Source organism: Ursus maritimus, unplaced genomic scaffold, assembly GCF_017311325.1.
Source record: "Ursus maritimus isolate PB19 unplaced genomic scaffold, ASM1731132v1 scaffold_26, whole genome shotgun sequence".
Classification (NCBI taxonomy): domain Eukaryota; kingdom Metazoa; phylum Chordata; class Mammalia; order Carnivora; family Ursidae; genus Ursus; species Ursus maritimus.
The window spans coordinates 43,246,049-43,259,576 of record NW_024425119.1 but is presented as its reverse complement, the minus strand read 5'-3'; the positions used below and the strand labels follow the sequence as shown (position 1 = coordinate 43,259,576).

The 13,528-nt window shown below is 42.2% G+C and overlaps 1 protein-coding gene across 3 annotated transcripts in view; it reads left to right on the top strand.

Annotated features, from left to right (window-relative positions):
- The window catches only part of LOC103675540 (cyclic AMP-dependent transcription factor ATF-7), an 84,461-nt gene that overhangs the window by 55,961 nt on the left and 14,972 nt on the right, over positions 1 to 13,528 (top strand). For all 3 annotated transcript variants that reach the window (XM_008704666.2, XM_008704668.2, XM_008704667.2), the window contains exons 3-6: positions 1,500 to 1,596; positions 6,969 to 7,087; positions 9,950 to 10,087; positions 12,693 to 12,850. In XM_008704666.2, coding sequence (XP_008702888.1) covers positions 1,500 to 1,596; positions 6,969 to 7,087; positions 9,950 to 10,087; positions 12,693 to 12,850 — 512 coding nt within the window. The remainder of the gene's footprint in view (positions 1 to 1,499; positions 1,597 to 6,968; positions 7,088 to 9,949; positions 10,088 to 12,692; positions 12,851 to 13,528) is intronic.

The window sequence follows — 13,528 nt, the reverse complement described above, 5'->3', positions numbered from 1 at the left end:
AAGAAAGAAAGAAAGAAAATTCACTTTTCCCGTCAGGCCTGTAGGTCTAGCCTGGGAAGATTTTATAAACTTAAGCTAGCGTTAGTGGTGATAGGGCTCAGAGCAAATTTGGGGAAAGAATCTACTTCCAGGTAAAATAAAGGAACTTAAACTGAAGTTTTGAGTGTCACTTTCTTGACTGGATAGGAGCTGGGATGGGTGGGGCTAGCTCCTGTCTATTTGGTTTGCAGTCAAGAAGCACTGTGGAAAAAAGAGCTAACGGTACAGTGTTTGGTGTGAAGTGTGTGTGTATCTAATGTGGAAAGTAAAAAGGGGACTAACCAGTCATTATTTTTAGAAACAAAAAGACAAACAGAAGCATGTTTCAGAGGCTGGCTGGTGAGGGAGCTGTGGGAAGCTGCAGCATCCAAGCTGTTCCTGTGTTGCAGGCATGTTTTAATGAAGGAACCAGGCCAGCCATCCTCAAAGGGAATTTTGAGGGTATCATTCTTTTGAATTACTGCATTCATCTGTTCTCTTCACCTCCCCTGCTCTAAAGAAGGGGTGGAAGCATAAATTACTGTCCAGTAACCCTGTCTTACATGTCATAAACTGAGGCTGACCTAGCCTCACCTTTTCATTGTCTTTTCACCCAAACCCCTAAATAAATAAAACCTCTATACCATCTCCTTTTCCTTTCCCTCATGCTGCCTACAGGCTTCTCCCTACCCTAACAAACATTTTTTTGCTTGCATTTTTATTCTGTCATTATATAGCCAGCAGCATTGCACTGGCCCCTTTATGGCCGACAGAGCCCAGGCGGGCTGCCCGATGAGGGGAGACAGCATTTGGCCGATGGGGCTGGTGTGTGCCGTTACTGCTGGCCATTGGGCCCCTGTCCTCTATGGCTCCATCCTGGCTCATTAAAACCCTGAGCCAAATAGCTGGGCAGGCGCCTGCTGCAGCACTGTGGGGGCCAGGAAGTTAAATGGTTCTCCTAATCCTGCATAATTTATCTCCCTGTTAGCCCCCTCATAAATAGTCTAATTCAGCCCCACCATGGAGAGCTTCATTCTGAATTTCCTATTTTTGTGATGACCAACGAGTGTCCAGCCTTTCCCTTCTCTCTTTATTATTATTATTAAAAATTATTTCCCCCTTGTTCGCTACGAGCCTTGCCTAAATGTTTTTTTCATTTGGAGCCTCCTGCCTGCACCCCACTTCACCAGCAATCTGTCCACTTCTCTCGTTTGGACCTGATATCACAGAGCAGTTGGTGCTGCGGCCCTCCTCTTCCCCTCTCCTCACAGCTTTCTAGTGCCTCTTTTTTTCCTTCCCCATTTTCTCCTTTAATCCATCTTCTCTCCTTTTCCATCACTTCCAGTTTTTTCTCCTTTCCGTTCCCTCTCTAGCCCCTCTGTCCAGGGACCATCCTTATTGCAGGATGTTTGGTAGGACGTTTTAAAAGGGCACTGAATCGCTTATTTTTTTTTCACATCTCTGTTTCTGTTTCGTTTCAGAGATTTACAAACGAGGACCACCTGGCAGTTCATAAACACAAGCATGAGATGACATTGAAATTTGGCCCAGCCCGAACTGACTCAGTCATCATTGCAGGTATTTGCTGCCCCAGAAGCCACGTGCCTTGATATCAGCAGACAGTTAAGATTAATACCAGGGACCAGATGTACTGGGAGCTCTACTCCCCTTTTCCCATTAAGAGCCCTTATGTGATCTGCATTTAATCAGGAAAAAGGAACACTAAAAGCTCCCAAGTTTCTATTGTGCCCTCCATTCTGTTTTAAATATCAGATTGGGTTCTGCGGTTTTTGAGGGTAGGTGTGTTGAGGTTTTGTCTTGGCTTTTTTCAGTCTACTCCCTCCTTGCCTTCTTTTTATTAAGACTTTGGAAGATTTACAAACAAAAGACGCCTTTGACATTTCTCTCTACCCACAGCGAAGGGGTGAACAAAAGAAAGCAAGAAAGCCGAGCTTGCCTGGCTGCTTCTCTTCCACTGGGTGTCAGTTTTCCCCAAGCAGGCAGATTGTCAGTTCGTAAATTCAACTTGCCTTGTGAACCCAGACAGCATTGAGGGCACATTTCCAAAGCTCAGACAAGACATTTAGTCAATGGGACTTTTCTGAGCCAATTTGGGTGACCTGGAACCTCTTGCTGGTTGTTATAGATACTGCCTTGCTTACATATGCCATTCCCGAGGGAGCATTCTCAGAAACTGCTCTCAAATCGTGCCATTTTCAGCTAGACAGACATACAAAACAAAGTGGGCCTTTTCTTTTGACACTATGAAGGGTTCTGATTTAGCCTGAGTTAAGCAGGCTTACCGCAGTATTTAGCCAATGGGGGATTTAGTTGATAGTTATTACATCAGTTAATAACTCAGATAAGACACAATTTTTTGTAAGTATTATTAGCCAAAACGCAACCCAAGATGTAGGGAAGGAAAGAGAGAACCTCCTTCTCCATACTTTTATATGTGAAGAAAGGAACTTGCCCTTACAGATCTCTTAATCTTTATTAATTCAGCAAATATTTATTGAATAGCTGCTGTGTGCACCAGCCACTTTGCTACGCATTTGTAGATTATAATTCCTGGAAAAGGACATGAGTGGGGACATTGTCATTGATGATCCTTAAGAAAACCTGGAGGAAATCTTAGGGAAGAGTGGATATGGTATAAAAATATATGTAGGTAACACATACTTAAATTTATTAAGTCAAGGCATATATACATGAAAAAAATTTTAGTTTGCAGTCAAGTACAAGTGAATAATTCAAACAATATACATACTAAGAGAATGAATATTAAGTGGAATTAATCAGAGAAAGTTTATGAAAGAGGTACATTTGAGGCAAGGTTATCAGGTTGGAAAGGTTATTCAAAGGTGGAAAGGTCTATGCCAAGTCTCCAAGAGTGATGAGAGAAATCGATACAGGATAATCCCAAGGAGAGAAAGTGTTTTCCTGTTATTCTTTGCATTCTGTTCTGGAGAGCTTATCCCATTTGCACATGACTCCAGTTATCCTGTCGAGGCTGGTAATTCTCATTTCTCTAAATTAAGACTTTGTATCCGACATGTATTCGAATCCCTTATTGAACACTTACTTGGCTGTCTTTCTGTCATTCAGATCTTCATGCTCCCCCCACGCCCCATTTCTGAACTTCTCTCCTTGTCCCCTAAACTTTCTCCTTTTCCTTGTTATTCAGTGATACTAGTATTCTCAAAATCTTGAGTTGTTTTATTCTTTCTTCACATTCTCTTTTCTGTTCCTTCCACCACCCTCATTATGCTTGGGTTTCTCCAAAGTCTCCTAGCTGGCCTCCTTGACTGGTCTTGCATTCTCTTGAAAAGCCAGTTTTGGGGTGCCTGGGTGGCTCAATTGGTTAAGCATCTGCCTTCAGCTCAGGTCATGATCCCAGGGTCCTGGGACTGAGCCTCTCATTGGGCTCCCTGCTCAGCGGGGAACCTGCTTCTCCCTCTCCACCCCCAACCTCCTGCTCTATCGCTCTTTCTCTCAAATAAATAAATAAAATTTAAAAAATAAAAAAGAGGACACCTGCGTGGCTCAGTCAGTTAAGCGTTTGCCTTTGGCTCAGGTCATGATCCCGGGTTCTGGGATCAAGTCCCGCATGGGGTTTCCTGCTCAGCGGGAAGTCTTGCTTATCCGTCTCCCCCCTCCCCTGCTCACACTCTTTCTCTCTCTCTCAAAAATGAATAAAATCTTTTAAAAAATAAGTAAATAAATAAAAAGAAAGAAAGAAAAGCCAGTCTTCCTTAAATTCTTCTGCTTTGCTCAAAATCTATCCTAATCTGGGGCACCTGGCGCTCTGGCTCAGTTGGTAAAGCATGAGACTCTTGATCTCAGGGTCATGAGTTCAAACCCCACCTTGGGGATAGAGTTTACTTAAAAAAACAAAAACAAAAAAACACACCTAAAAACCATCTCCCTCTAAATAAGATGCTCTTAGATTTAAAGAAAAAAAAAAGACTCTCAAACCATAAGAGACTCTTAATCATAGGAAACAAACTGAGGGTTGCTGGAGGGGAGGAGGGTGGGGGATGGGGTAACTGGGTGATGGACATTGAGGGCACATGATGTAATAAGCACTGGGTGTTATATACAACTGATGAATCACTGAACTCTACCTCTGAAACTAATAATATACTATATGTTAATTAATTGAATTTAAATTTAAAAAATTTGCCCTAATCTTCCTATTTTCTTTTACTTTCAATGCTATTTATTCTTGGACTCTGAGGCTTTCTATAATCTAGCCTGATGGTACCTACTCAACTTTGTATACAATTTATATACCTGACTTGATTATCTTTTTTTTTATTTTTTATTTTTTGTATTTTAAGTAGGCTCCACACCCAGTGTGGGGCTTGAACTCATGACCTTAAGATCAAGAGTCGCATGCTCTACCAACTTAGCCAGCCAAGCTCCCCCTGACTTGATTGTCTTTACCCTAGGCATACCTTTTCCTCCTCATCTATACGTGGTCCCCATACGCTGCCTCTCTCTATGCCTTTACCTGCCTTACTCCTCTAACCCTCCAAATCTTCTCTTCTTTCTCCTGGTGAAAACCATTCTTTAAGGCCCAGCTCAAGTCCCACTTCTTGAAACTTCCTAACTCTTCTGTCATTAATTTGTCTTTAGTTACTATAACAAACTTATTCTCTACTGCACATGGCACCTATTTTTTTGTATACTGTGATGCTGTCTCTGTATATTGGTTTATTTCCTCAACTAGAAAACATTCTCTTTGTTTCCTAGGGCAAGAGCCGTGTCTTACATTTGGGCAAAACTCCTATACTCCTATCCCTCTCCTCCCCCAAAATTTACCCACAAGTGTATGTGCATGTAGCATCAAAACATGTAGAAAGAGTAGTGAAGAGAAGGGCCATATGTACCCCAATGTTCATAGCACCATTGTCCACAATAGCTAAATCGTGGAAGGAGCCGAGATGCCCTTCAACAGATGACTGGATTAAGAAGTTGTGGTCCATATATACAATGGAATATTACTCAGCCATCAGAACGATTTCTCAACATTTGCTGCAACATGGACGGCACTGGAGGAGATAATGCTAAGTGAAATAAGTCAAGCAGAGAAAGACAATTATCATATGATCTCTCTCATCTATGGAACATAAGAACTAGGAAGATCGGTAGGGGAAGAAAGGGATAAAGAAAGGGGGGTAATCAGAAGGGGGAATGAAGCATGAGAGACTATGGACTCTGAGAAACAATCTGAGGGCTTCATAGGGGAGGGGGGTAGGGGAATGGGATAGGCTGGTGATGGGTAGTAAGGAGGGCACGTATTGCATGGTGCACTGGGTGTTATACACAACTAATGAATCATGGAACTTTACATCAAAAACCAGGGATGTACTGTATGGTGACTAACATAATATAATAAAAAAACGTTAAAAAAAAATTAAAATACGAAGTCATTAAAAAAAAAACCTGTAGAAAGAATTCAGTAAGCACTTGTTGATTTCTTTAGAATCATCAGAGCACACTAAAAGTTTTCTTATATATTTTCTGGCTGTTTGGTTGTTTGTTCAGGAATGGGAGCAGTTTGTATGAGTCTCAGGTCAGAGAAGCAAAAGGCCCTCTTCTGCCATCGCCATGCCCTTAGCTGCCCCGTCCTCTCTCACTTGAGTGGTGATTTTTGTGTGTGCCCTTACTGAAGTACTCTTGAGCATAAAGGATGATATTACCTCCACTCACCCGGGGATGGAGGGAAAGTGGCTTCATCATTGGCCAACCAAAGCTGCCAGAGGACCTTTTAAAACTATTTTGGGAGGTAGTGGTAACTTTCCCAAACACTCTGATTCAGAAGAGGTTTTGTTTAAATTAAAAAAAAAAAATTATGCTGTTTCCATGGAAAATCCCCGTGGACTATTTCCAATCGATCATGCTAAAAGGAACGATTTTAATCCCAGGTCTCGCTCCTTAAAACGTTACTTAAACCTTGTTCTATTTCTGTCATTCAGTTCAGCGGTTTGGGCTATGAAGTGAATCCCTGAGGTGACTAGCGTGTCAAAGAAAACCATCATAATAGAAGTTTAGATCAGGGAACGGGATTCAACTGACCTAGGAGAGAAAAACTAGAAAACCAGAATGGGGAGAGAGGAGCTCAAATCTAAAATTCAGGTTGCTTGAAAAGTTCCCATGGGTTACTGATCGCCTTCCTCTTCCCAAGGGCAGGGGCACTGTTGAGGAAAGATTTGTGCAGCCCCGGAGAGGATATTTGGGCTGGCAAATCTAAATCCAAATATCCTGGTTTCCGGATTTTGCCCTGGGCCCAGGTCTCTGTGAAATGAGCTCTATTGTTTGCAGTTTCCTTTTCCAGCTCATGATCTTGCTGTCTTGTTCCCCAGCCCCTAGATTTGCCTGGAATGCCTTCAGAAGGTAACAGACCCTTACCTCAGTGACCACTGAAAGACAAGGCACCATTTCTTATTTGGTAGCTTTAGCAACCAAACTCAACCATCTGATCCTCAGTTTCTTCTCCTCATCAGATTTTAACGTCCATCTGCTTATACCCGCTCACTTCAGACCTAGCAGGGAGTAAGTTTAAAGAGAAAAAGTCGCCCAACTGTTCGTGATTTTCTGATCTGGAGGTTTCACAAACTCCACCTGGGTGGGTGGTTTTGTTTTGTTTGGGGGTGAAGGAGGTGAAACCAGCCTCTGGGAGAAGAGGGGTATGGGGAGAGTCACACGACAAAACATTGTTCTGCCTTCCCTCTGCCGGCCTGGAGGCAGCACAGCACAGACACCCTCTGGTGGCCTAGCACTGGCCTTCACCGACTCCAGCTCCATAAAAGCAGATTTACCCTAACACAGAGACTCTTTTCAAATAGAAGAATAAAAATATGTTCTCTATGTACTGTCAAGTTTGAATTTCAGGTCGAAACTAAAATAAAGTTTCCTTTTTTTTTTGTTTTCCATGTCTGCAGATCAAACTCCTACTCCGACTAGATTCCTGAAGAATTGTGAGGAGGTGGGGCTCTTCAATGAATTAGCTAGCTCCTTTGAACATGAATTCAAGAAAGCTGCAGATGAGGAGGAAAAAAAGGCAAGAGGCGGGACTTTTGCTGACAAACTGGCAGTGTTCAGTTGGAGGCTATTTTCACTGTGCCCTGGGATAATTTGCTTAGCCGGTTAAAGCACAAAATTATGGGCTTCATTCTTTAGAACCAGATAATACCCACTAATCCAAGTCAGCCTTCCACATCTTCAGGGGGTCCAGATGATGGATCAGCACAAGTCTATCTTTACTGAAGATGAGGCTTCTTGCCGTTTCAGTAGAGCGTTAGTTCAGTAATCTCTTTTTTAAAAAAATTATTTCTCTTCCGAATATGTTAAGGATGTTAAAAGATTATAAATTACTCAGATTCTGTGAGATAACATTTTTTGGGGTCAAATCTCTCACTCTTTTCTGAGCTAATCAGATTTCTCACCTAGACTGTTTTCATTGAGTCAGCCAATCAACAAACATTTATTGAATTTTGACACTTCTTTGTTTCAGTATATGTAGCACTTACACTCAGGTAGCTTTCTCATAATATTCAAGACATTAAATTCAAGAAGGGTGTTCTTAATGCCTTCCAAAGGAAATCAACCAGGATGGTGAAAGAACCAGAAATTATGTCACTTTGGGAACATATAAAGAAACTGAGGAAGCTTTGCTTGGAAAAGAGAAGTTTTAAGATGAAAAAAATTGTAGTCTTCAAATATGTGAGGAGCTTTCATGTAAAAGAGGGGTTACACTTACTCTGTGTGGCCCAAACGTAGAAATAGGACCAGCAGGTGGAAGCTATCGTGAAGTGTGTGCAATTATATATAGGCCACTTAGTATAGCTATTGTAGAGAGGATTAGAGTGTTGGAGTCCTTTATTCTGAGTTCTTTCCTTCTAAGAAGAAGAGAGCAGTTAAATCAAGAGAGTTGTGCATGATTTTTTTTTATCCAGCTTAAATTGTAATTGTAAGAATGCAAGATAAAGTGTCCTTATCACTGGAGGTTTTTCCAAGTTCCGTAGCTTCCTCTGAGCTTCTTTACCTGCTGTCTTCCTCAAACTGAAAGAAAGCAGGGAAATCCAATGGCATATATTTGTAGTTCTACTTTCACATGGCTGGACTAGCCACAGTCTTCTTGTCATTATTTTTCTTTAGAGACTCCAGTCTCTTAGCTCTCAGTGGCTTCAACCTATGTGGTATAATTTTATTTTACAGCTTTCCTGCCTCATCCCCACCCCCACCCCCACCATCATTTCTCCTTCTCCCACATCAGTCAAATTGTTTCCACCAGGATGTGAGCGATTTAAAATTGAACTCATTATAGGCAAATTCAAGAAAATTAACCTCCTTTAAAAGTGTGAAGTCTTTTCTACGGCCATTTTAACTCAGTTGACGCCTCTGGGAGGCCATTCGTAGTTGGTCAGGCTTTACTCGTTGGGCATCTTGGTATTTCTTCCTGCCTGTACAGGGGTGGTCTTTACCTCCCCTTGATGAGAAGAACAGACTCAGTAGAAGATTGTGTCCAGGAATGTTGACTGAGTCTAAAATTTCACTGAACCACAGCTTTTCTAGGAGATGCCTCTAAGGGATTTTAAACCCGTGGTTCTGTTTACTTAGAGGCCTCTCCTTCCCACTACCCTCTGACTTCAGGGATCCCAGAATTAGCTGAATTGGGTCTGACATCTTCACAGCGTAGCAAAACGAGGGCAGAAATGAAAGCATTCTTTGCTATTGCTCACCCCCATCAGATTGGAGAGAAACAACCATTAGCACCTTCTCTAATGTGGTAGACGCCAGATTATCTTCAGTGTGCCCAACTACCAAGATTTCTAGGGATTAGGGTAGCAAGAGAAGAGTTAGAAACAAGCTCCTCTTTGACCAAGAAGCCTAAGATATGGGAAGAATAGAACAAAGGATCTACTTTGTCATGAAACCGAGCTGCAGTGCCAGCCCTCCTGTCGTGGTGCAGTGTCCGGGCCGTCATCTCAGATGGTTTATGGTTCCCTGCAAAGCCATTTACAGCCCCACAGTTCTGTGAAGTGATTCACCACTGCCAGAAAAGTACTCTCTTTCCTTTCTGGTTTTCTCCAGTCCTGCTTCTGGGACCAAGTTCTAATTTCTTTAGCTGATCAAATGACCAGCCTTTCCTTTCCTCATTACCTCAAAACACTAGCTTCCTAACTTCTAGCCTCTAACACCAGATGTTGGGATGAAATCACCATCAAGCATGGGAAGTTCCCCAGAAAAGATCTTTCCTATCTTGTTTGCAGTACTTCAATAGCTAATTTGTCTCTGTTTGCTTTTGATACTTGGGTAGTCTAGTCCTTCTGGTTGGCAGAAAAAGTGCTCACAGTTCTCCAGTGGCCAGCAGAGCTGTTGGAAAATAGACAAGCACTAGATTCAGGGATCATTTTACTTTCCTGAAAAATGATATGATTATGATATTTGCATGGATTTAAATGATATTTTTTCCCCCTTTCGGGGTCTTTATAAACATTTGTAAATTTTTTTTTCCTTTCAGAATCTTTATAAGTATTCGTCCATGGTGAAGCAGGCATTATTTCTATTTTACAGTTAGAAAAACGGAAGTTCTGAGACGTTAAAATGATCTGGTCAGAGTTGCACGTAAAACCTCAGTTCCATATTTCTTTGACTTGCAGTTCAGCTCCTTGACCAAGGGCTGAACTTAGAAGTATATTTCCTCAGGGCGCTTGGCTGGCTCAGTCAGTAGAACATGTGACTCTTGGTCTCAGGGTCGTGAGTTCAAGCCCTACATTGGGTGTGGAGCCTACTTAAAAAAAAAAAAAAAAAAAAAAAAAGGAAAAGAAAGTATATTTCCTCATCTTTTAACTGGAAAGATTTTGATTCAGCCTGTAGGGAATCATGAGGTTGAACTTTGCTTATTTCTCTCTTTTAACAGGCTGCTGCTGGGCCCCTTGACATGTCTTTGCCTTCCACACCAGACATCAAAATCAAAGAAGAAGAGCCGGTGGAGGTAGACTCATCCCCACCTGATAGCCCTGCCTCTAGTCCCTGCTCCCCGCCACTCAAGGAAAAGGTAAATTCTCTACCAAGGATGATCCCAGGGATGCCTGGGTGGGTTCAGTCGATTCAGCGTCCAACTCTTGGTTTCAGCTCAGTTCATGATCTCAGAGTTGTGGGATCAACTCCTGTGTCCAGCTCTATGCTCAGTGGGGAGTCTGCTTCAGATTCTGTCTCCTTTCCCCTCTGTTCACTTGCGTGCATGTTCTCTCTCTCTAAAATAAATAAAATCTTTAAAAAAAGAAAGAATTATCCCAAGTGTTAATTGGTAGGTAGATTAAGTTTTGATTCATTAGTTGTATAAATAATGTGTGATGCAGGATTGATTATATTTAAATAATGTTCATTGTTTAGAAGATGTATATAAATTACACCTATTCTCTGACCCAGCAGTTCCACTTCTGAGTCTATATGGAAGTGAAATTAGTGTATATGTCCACTATATAAAAGTATATAAGAATGCTCACAACAGTTGTATTCATAATGGTCAAAAAACTGAAGTAGTTCGGGCGCCTGGGTAGCGCAGTCGTTAAGCGTCTGCCTTCAGCTCAGGGCGTGATCCCGGCGTTCAGGGATCGAGTCCCACATCAGGCTCCTCCGCTGGGAGCCTGCTTCTTCCTCTCTCACTCCCCCTGCTGTGTTCCCTCTCTCGCTGGCTGTCTCTCTGTCAAATAAATAAATAAAATCTTTAAAAAAAAAAAAAAAGAAAGAAAGAATGAATGAATGAATGAACAAATAAATAAATAAATAAATTGTGGTATATTTCTAAAATGGAATACTAGGGGAGCCTGGGTGGCTCAGTCAGTTAAGCATCTGACTCTTGGTTTCGGCTCATCATGATCTCAGGGTCATGAGTTCGAGCTCCACGTCGGGCTCCCTGCTGGTCATGGAAGCCTGCTTAAGTTTCTCTCTCTCCGTCGCCCTTTGCCCTTTGCCTCCCCCCAAAATAAATAAATGAAATATAATGGGATACCACATGGTATTAAGAAAGAATGAACTAATAATATACACAGTAGTGTGGGTGAATCCCACAAATGTTATATTGAACAACATTCAGACACGAAAGTACACATGTGACTCCATTTGCATCAGGTTCAAGAAGAGGCAAAACTATCTGATGACAAAAGAACTCAAAGTAAATGTTTAACTTCCGTGAGGGAAGGTATGGATTGACACCTTCTGGGGTGCTGGAAGTAGGCTTTGTCTTGATTTTACATATAGAAAGTCATTTAGTTATATCCTTTAAGATTAACGTACTTTATGTATGTTGTACTTCAATTATTTTGGGGTTTTTTTGGGGGGGTTGTTTTTTGTTCTTTGTTTTTTAAGAGAGGGAGAGAGAGGAGTGGGGAGGGGCAGAGGGCGAGAAGAATCCCAAGCAGGCTCCATGCCCAGCATGGAGCCTGACATGGGGCTCGATCTCACAACCGTGAGATCATGACCTGAGCTGAAACCAAGAGTCGGCCACCACCACACAGGCGCCCCTGTACTTCAGTTATTAAGTGGGAAAGAAAAATTATGTAATTCATAAACTGGGCATTAAATGATTTTGGGAAAAAAATCTTAGAAGGAAGCCTTCTAGTGACTCAAAGAGAAAATCTAGAATTGTAGTTTTTTTTAAAAGAAATTTCTTAGGAGGTAGTATTTTTTTATAAATTTATTGAAAAAAATCACACAGAAAAGTGCATGAATCGAGACTATATAGCTCACTGAATCTTCATGAAGTTTACAGCCTGTGTAACCAACACCCAGATATTATCAGAACCTCAGAAGCCCCCTCGTGCCTCTTCCCATCCTCTCCTGCTCTACCAGGGTTATTAATTTTAATGTCCCCTGTGGGGAGAGCATCTGCACCTCATTTTACCTGCCTCCAAATCTGGTTTGATAACTTCTCCGAATTACCTCCCCCATAAGCATTACAGCGGTCCCTCCTCCCTCCCCTTTTCATTAGCAACCAGGTCCTAAAGTTTGTCTGGAGATGTGTGAGGGCCAGTGTGGCCACTAGCAACTAAGGTCCCAAGCAAGTTAACAGTGGGAAGCAGTTTGTTTTATTCCAATATGACCATTATTCAAACTTCCATAGCCTTCCTTCCATAGCCTTTTAAAAGGGATCTGTCTGAGGGCGCCTGGCTGGCTCAGTAAAGCATGCGACTCTTGATCCAAGGGTTGTGAGTTCAAGCCCCACACTGGACATGGAGGCTACTTAAAATAAAAGGGCGGGGATGTGTCTGTAGGAGATATTGGGTTGCCTTATCACCAGTCTTACACCCTGCTTTTTCTCATTAGAGATCAGAGGACATTCAGGCATCAGATTTGGAATAAGAGTGAAAAATTATGACAGTCCTTGGAACTTACATGGCACTACAGTGCTTCTATAAGGATTTCAAGTGATTTCCCAACTCTCATCTCATTCGTACAGCAATCGTCCCTGAAAGGTAGAGAGCCAGAAAGCCTTAACTCCGCATTCCGGTTGGACGGGCAAGTGAAGGATGAGCCCATGGTCGTGATCGAGTCGGCATCATTTACATGAGTCGCTGTAGTGCTTTTTACATTTGACCAGCTACATATTTTCCTATAAGCAGCCCCTTACCGCATTTCGTGTTGTGTTCGTCTCTTCTCAGGAGGTGGCCCCAAAGCCTGTCGTGATCTCTACCCCCACACCTACCATTGTGCGCCCTGGCTCCCTGCCTCTCCATTTGGGCTATGATCCACTTCACCCGACCCTTCCCTCCCCAACTTCTGTCATCACACAGGCTCCACCATCTAACAGGCAACTGGGGTAAGTAAAGCAGAGAAACAGTGAAGCCTGAGCCTTTTTGTACTTGGTAAAAAAAACAGGGACTGTTTTTGAATACTCAAAGAAAACGAGTCAATGAGATTGTCTCTCAAAATAAAATATCCTCCCATAAGCAGAAATCTCCTTTACCTTATTAGTAAATAAGCAAGTATTTATTTGGGGATAATACTTCCTTAATTTGGAGATTTAATACTTCTTTGATCTAAAAGAAGAATCTTTAAAACTTTAGGAAGTTCATCATAGTGGTGGAAGCCACACAGGGAAGTACATTTAGTTCTTGGCCTCAATCTGTACAAGGTTTGGGGGGCATTACTGAATGATGGGCTGAAACCCATTAAGTCATCTTTTTTGAGTCTGGTGTTCCCCTCAGTCTGGGGTTCTTGGTCTTTGCTACCCCTAATTTTGTTTGTCTGTCTTCAATCCTGGCGTGGTCCATACACATTTCCTAACGAGATGACTTGAGCTCCTGTCCCCAGGGACCCATGGGTTAAGAGGTTGTTGTCAGGGGGCACCTGGGTGGCTCAGTCAGTTAAGTGTCTGCCTTCAGCTAAGGTCATGATCCCAGGGTCCTGGGATTGAGCCCCACGTCGAGCTCCCTGCTCAGCGGGGAGTCTCTTCTGCTCTCTGTCTCACTATCAAATAAATAAAATATTAAAAAAA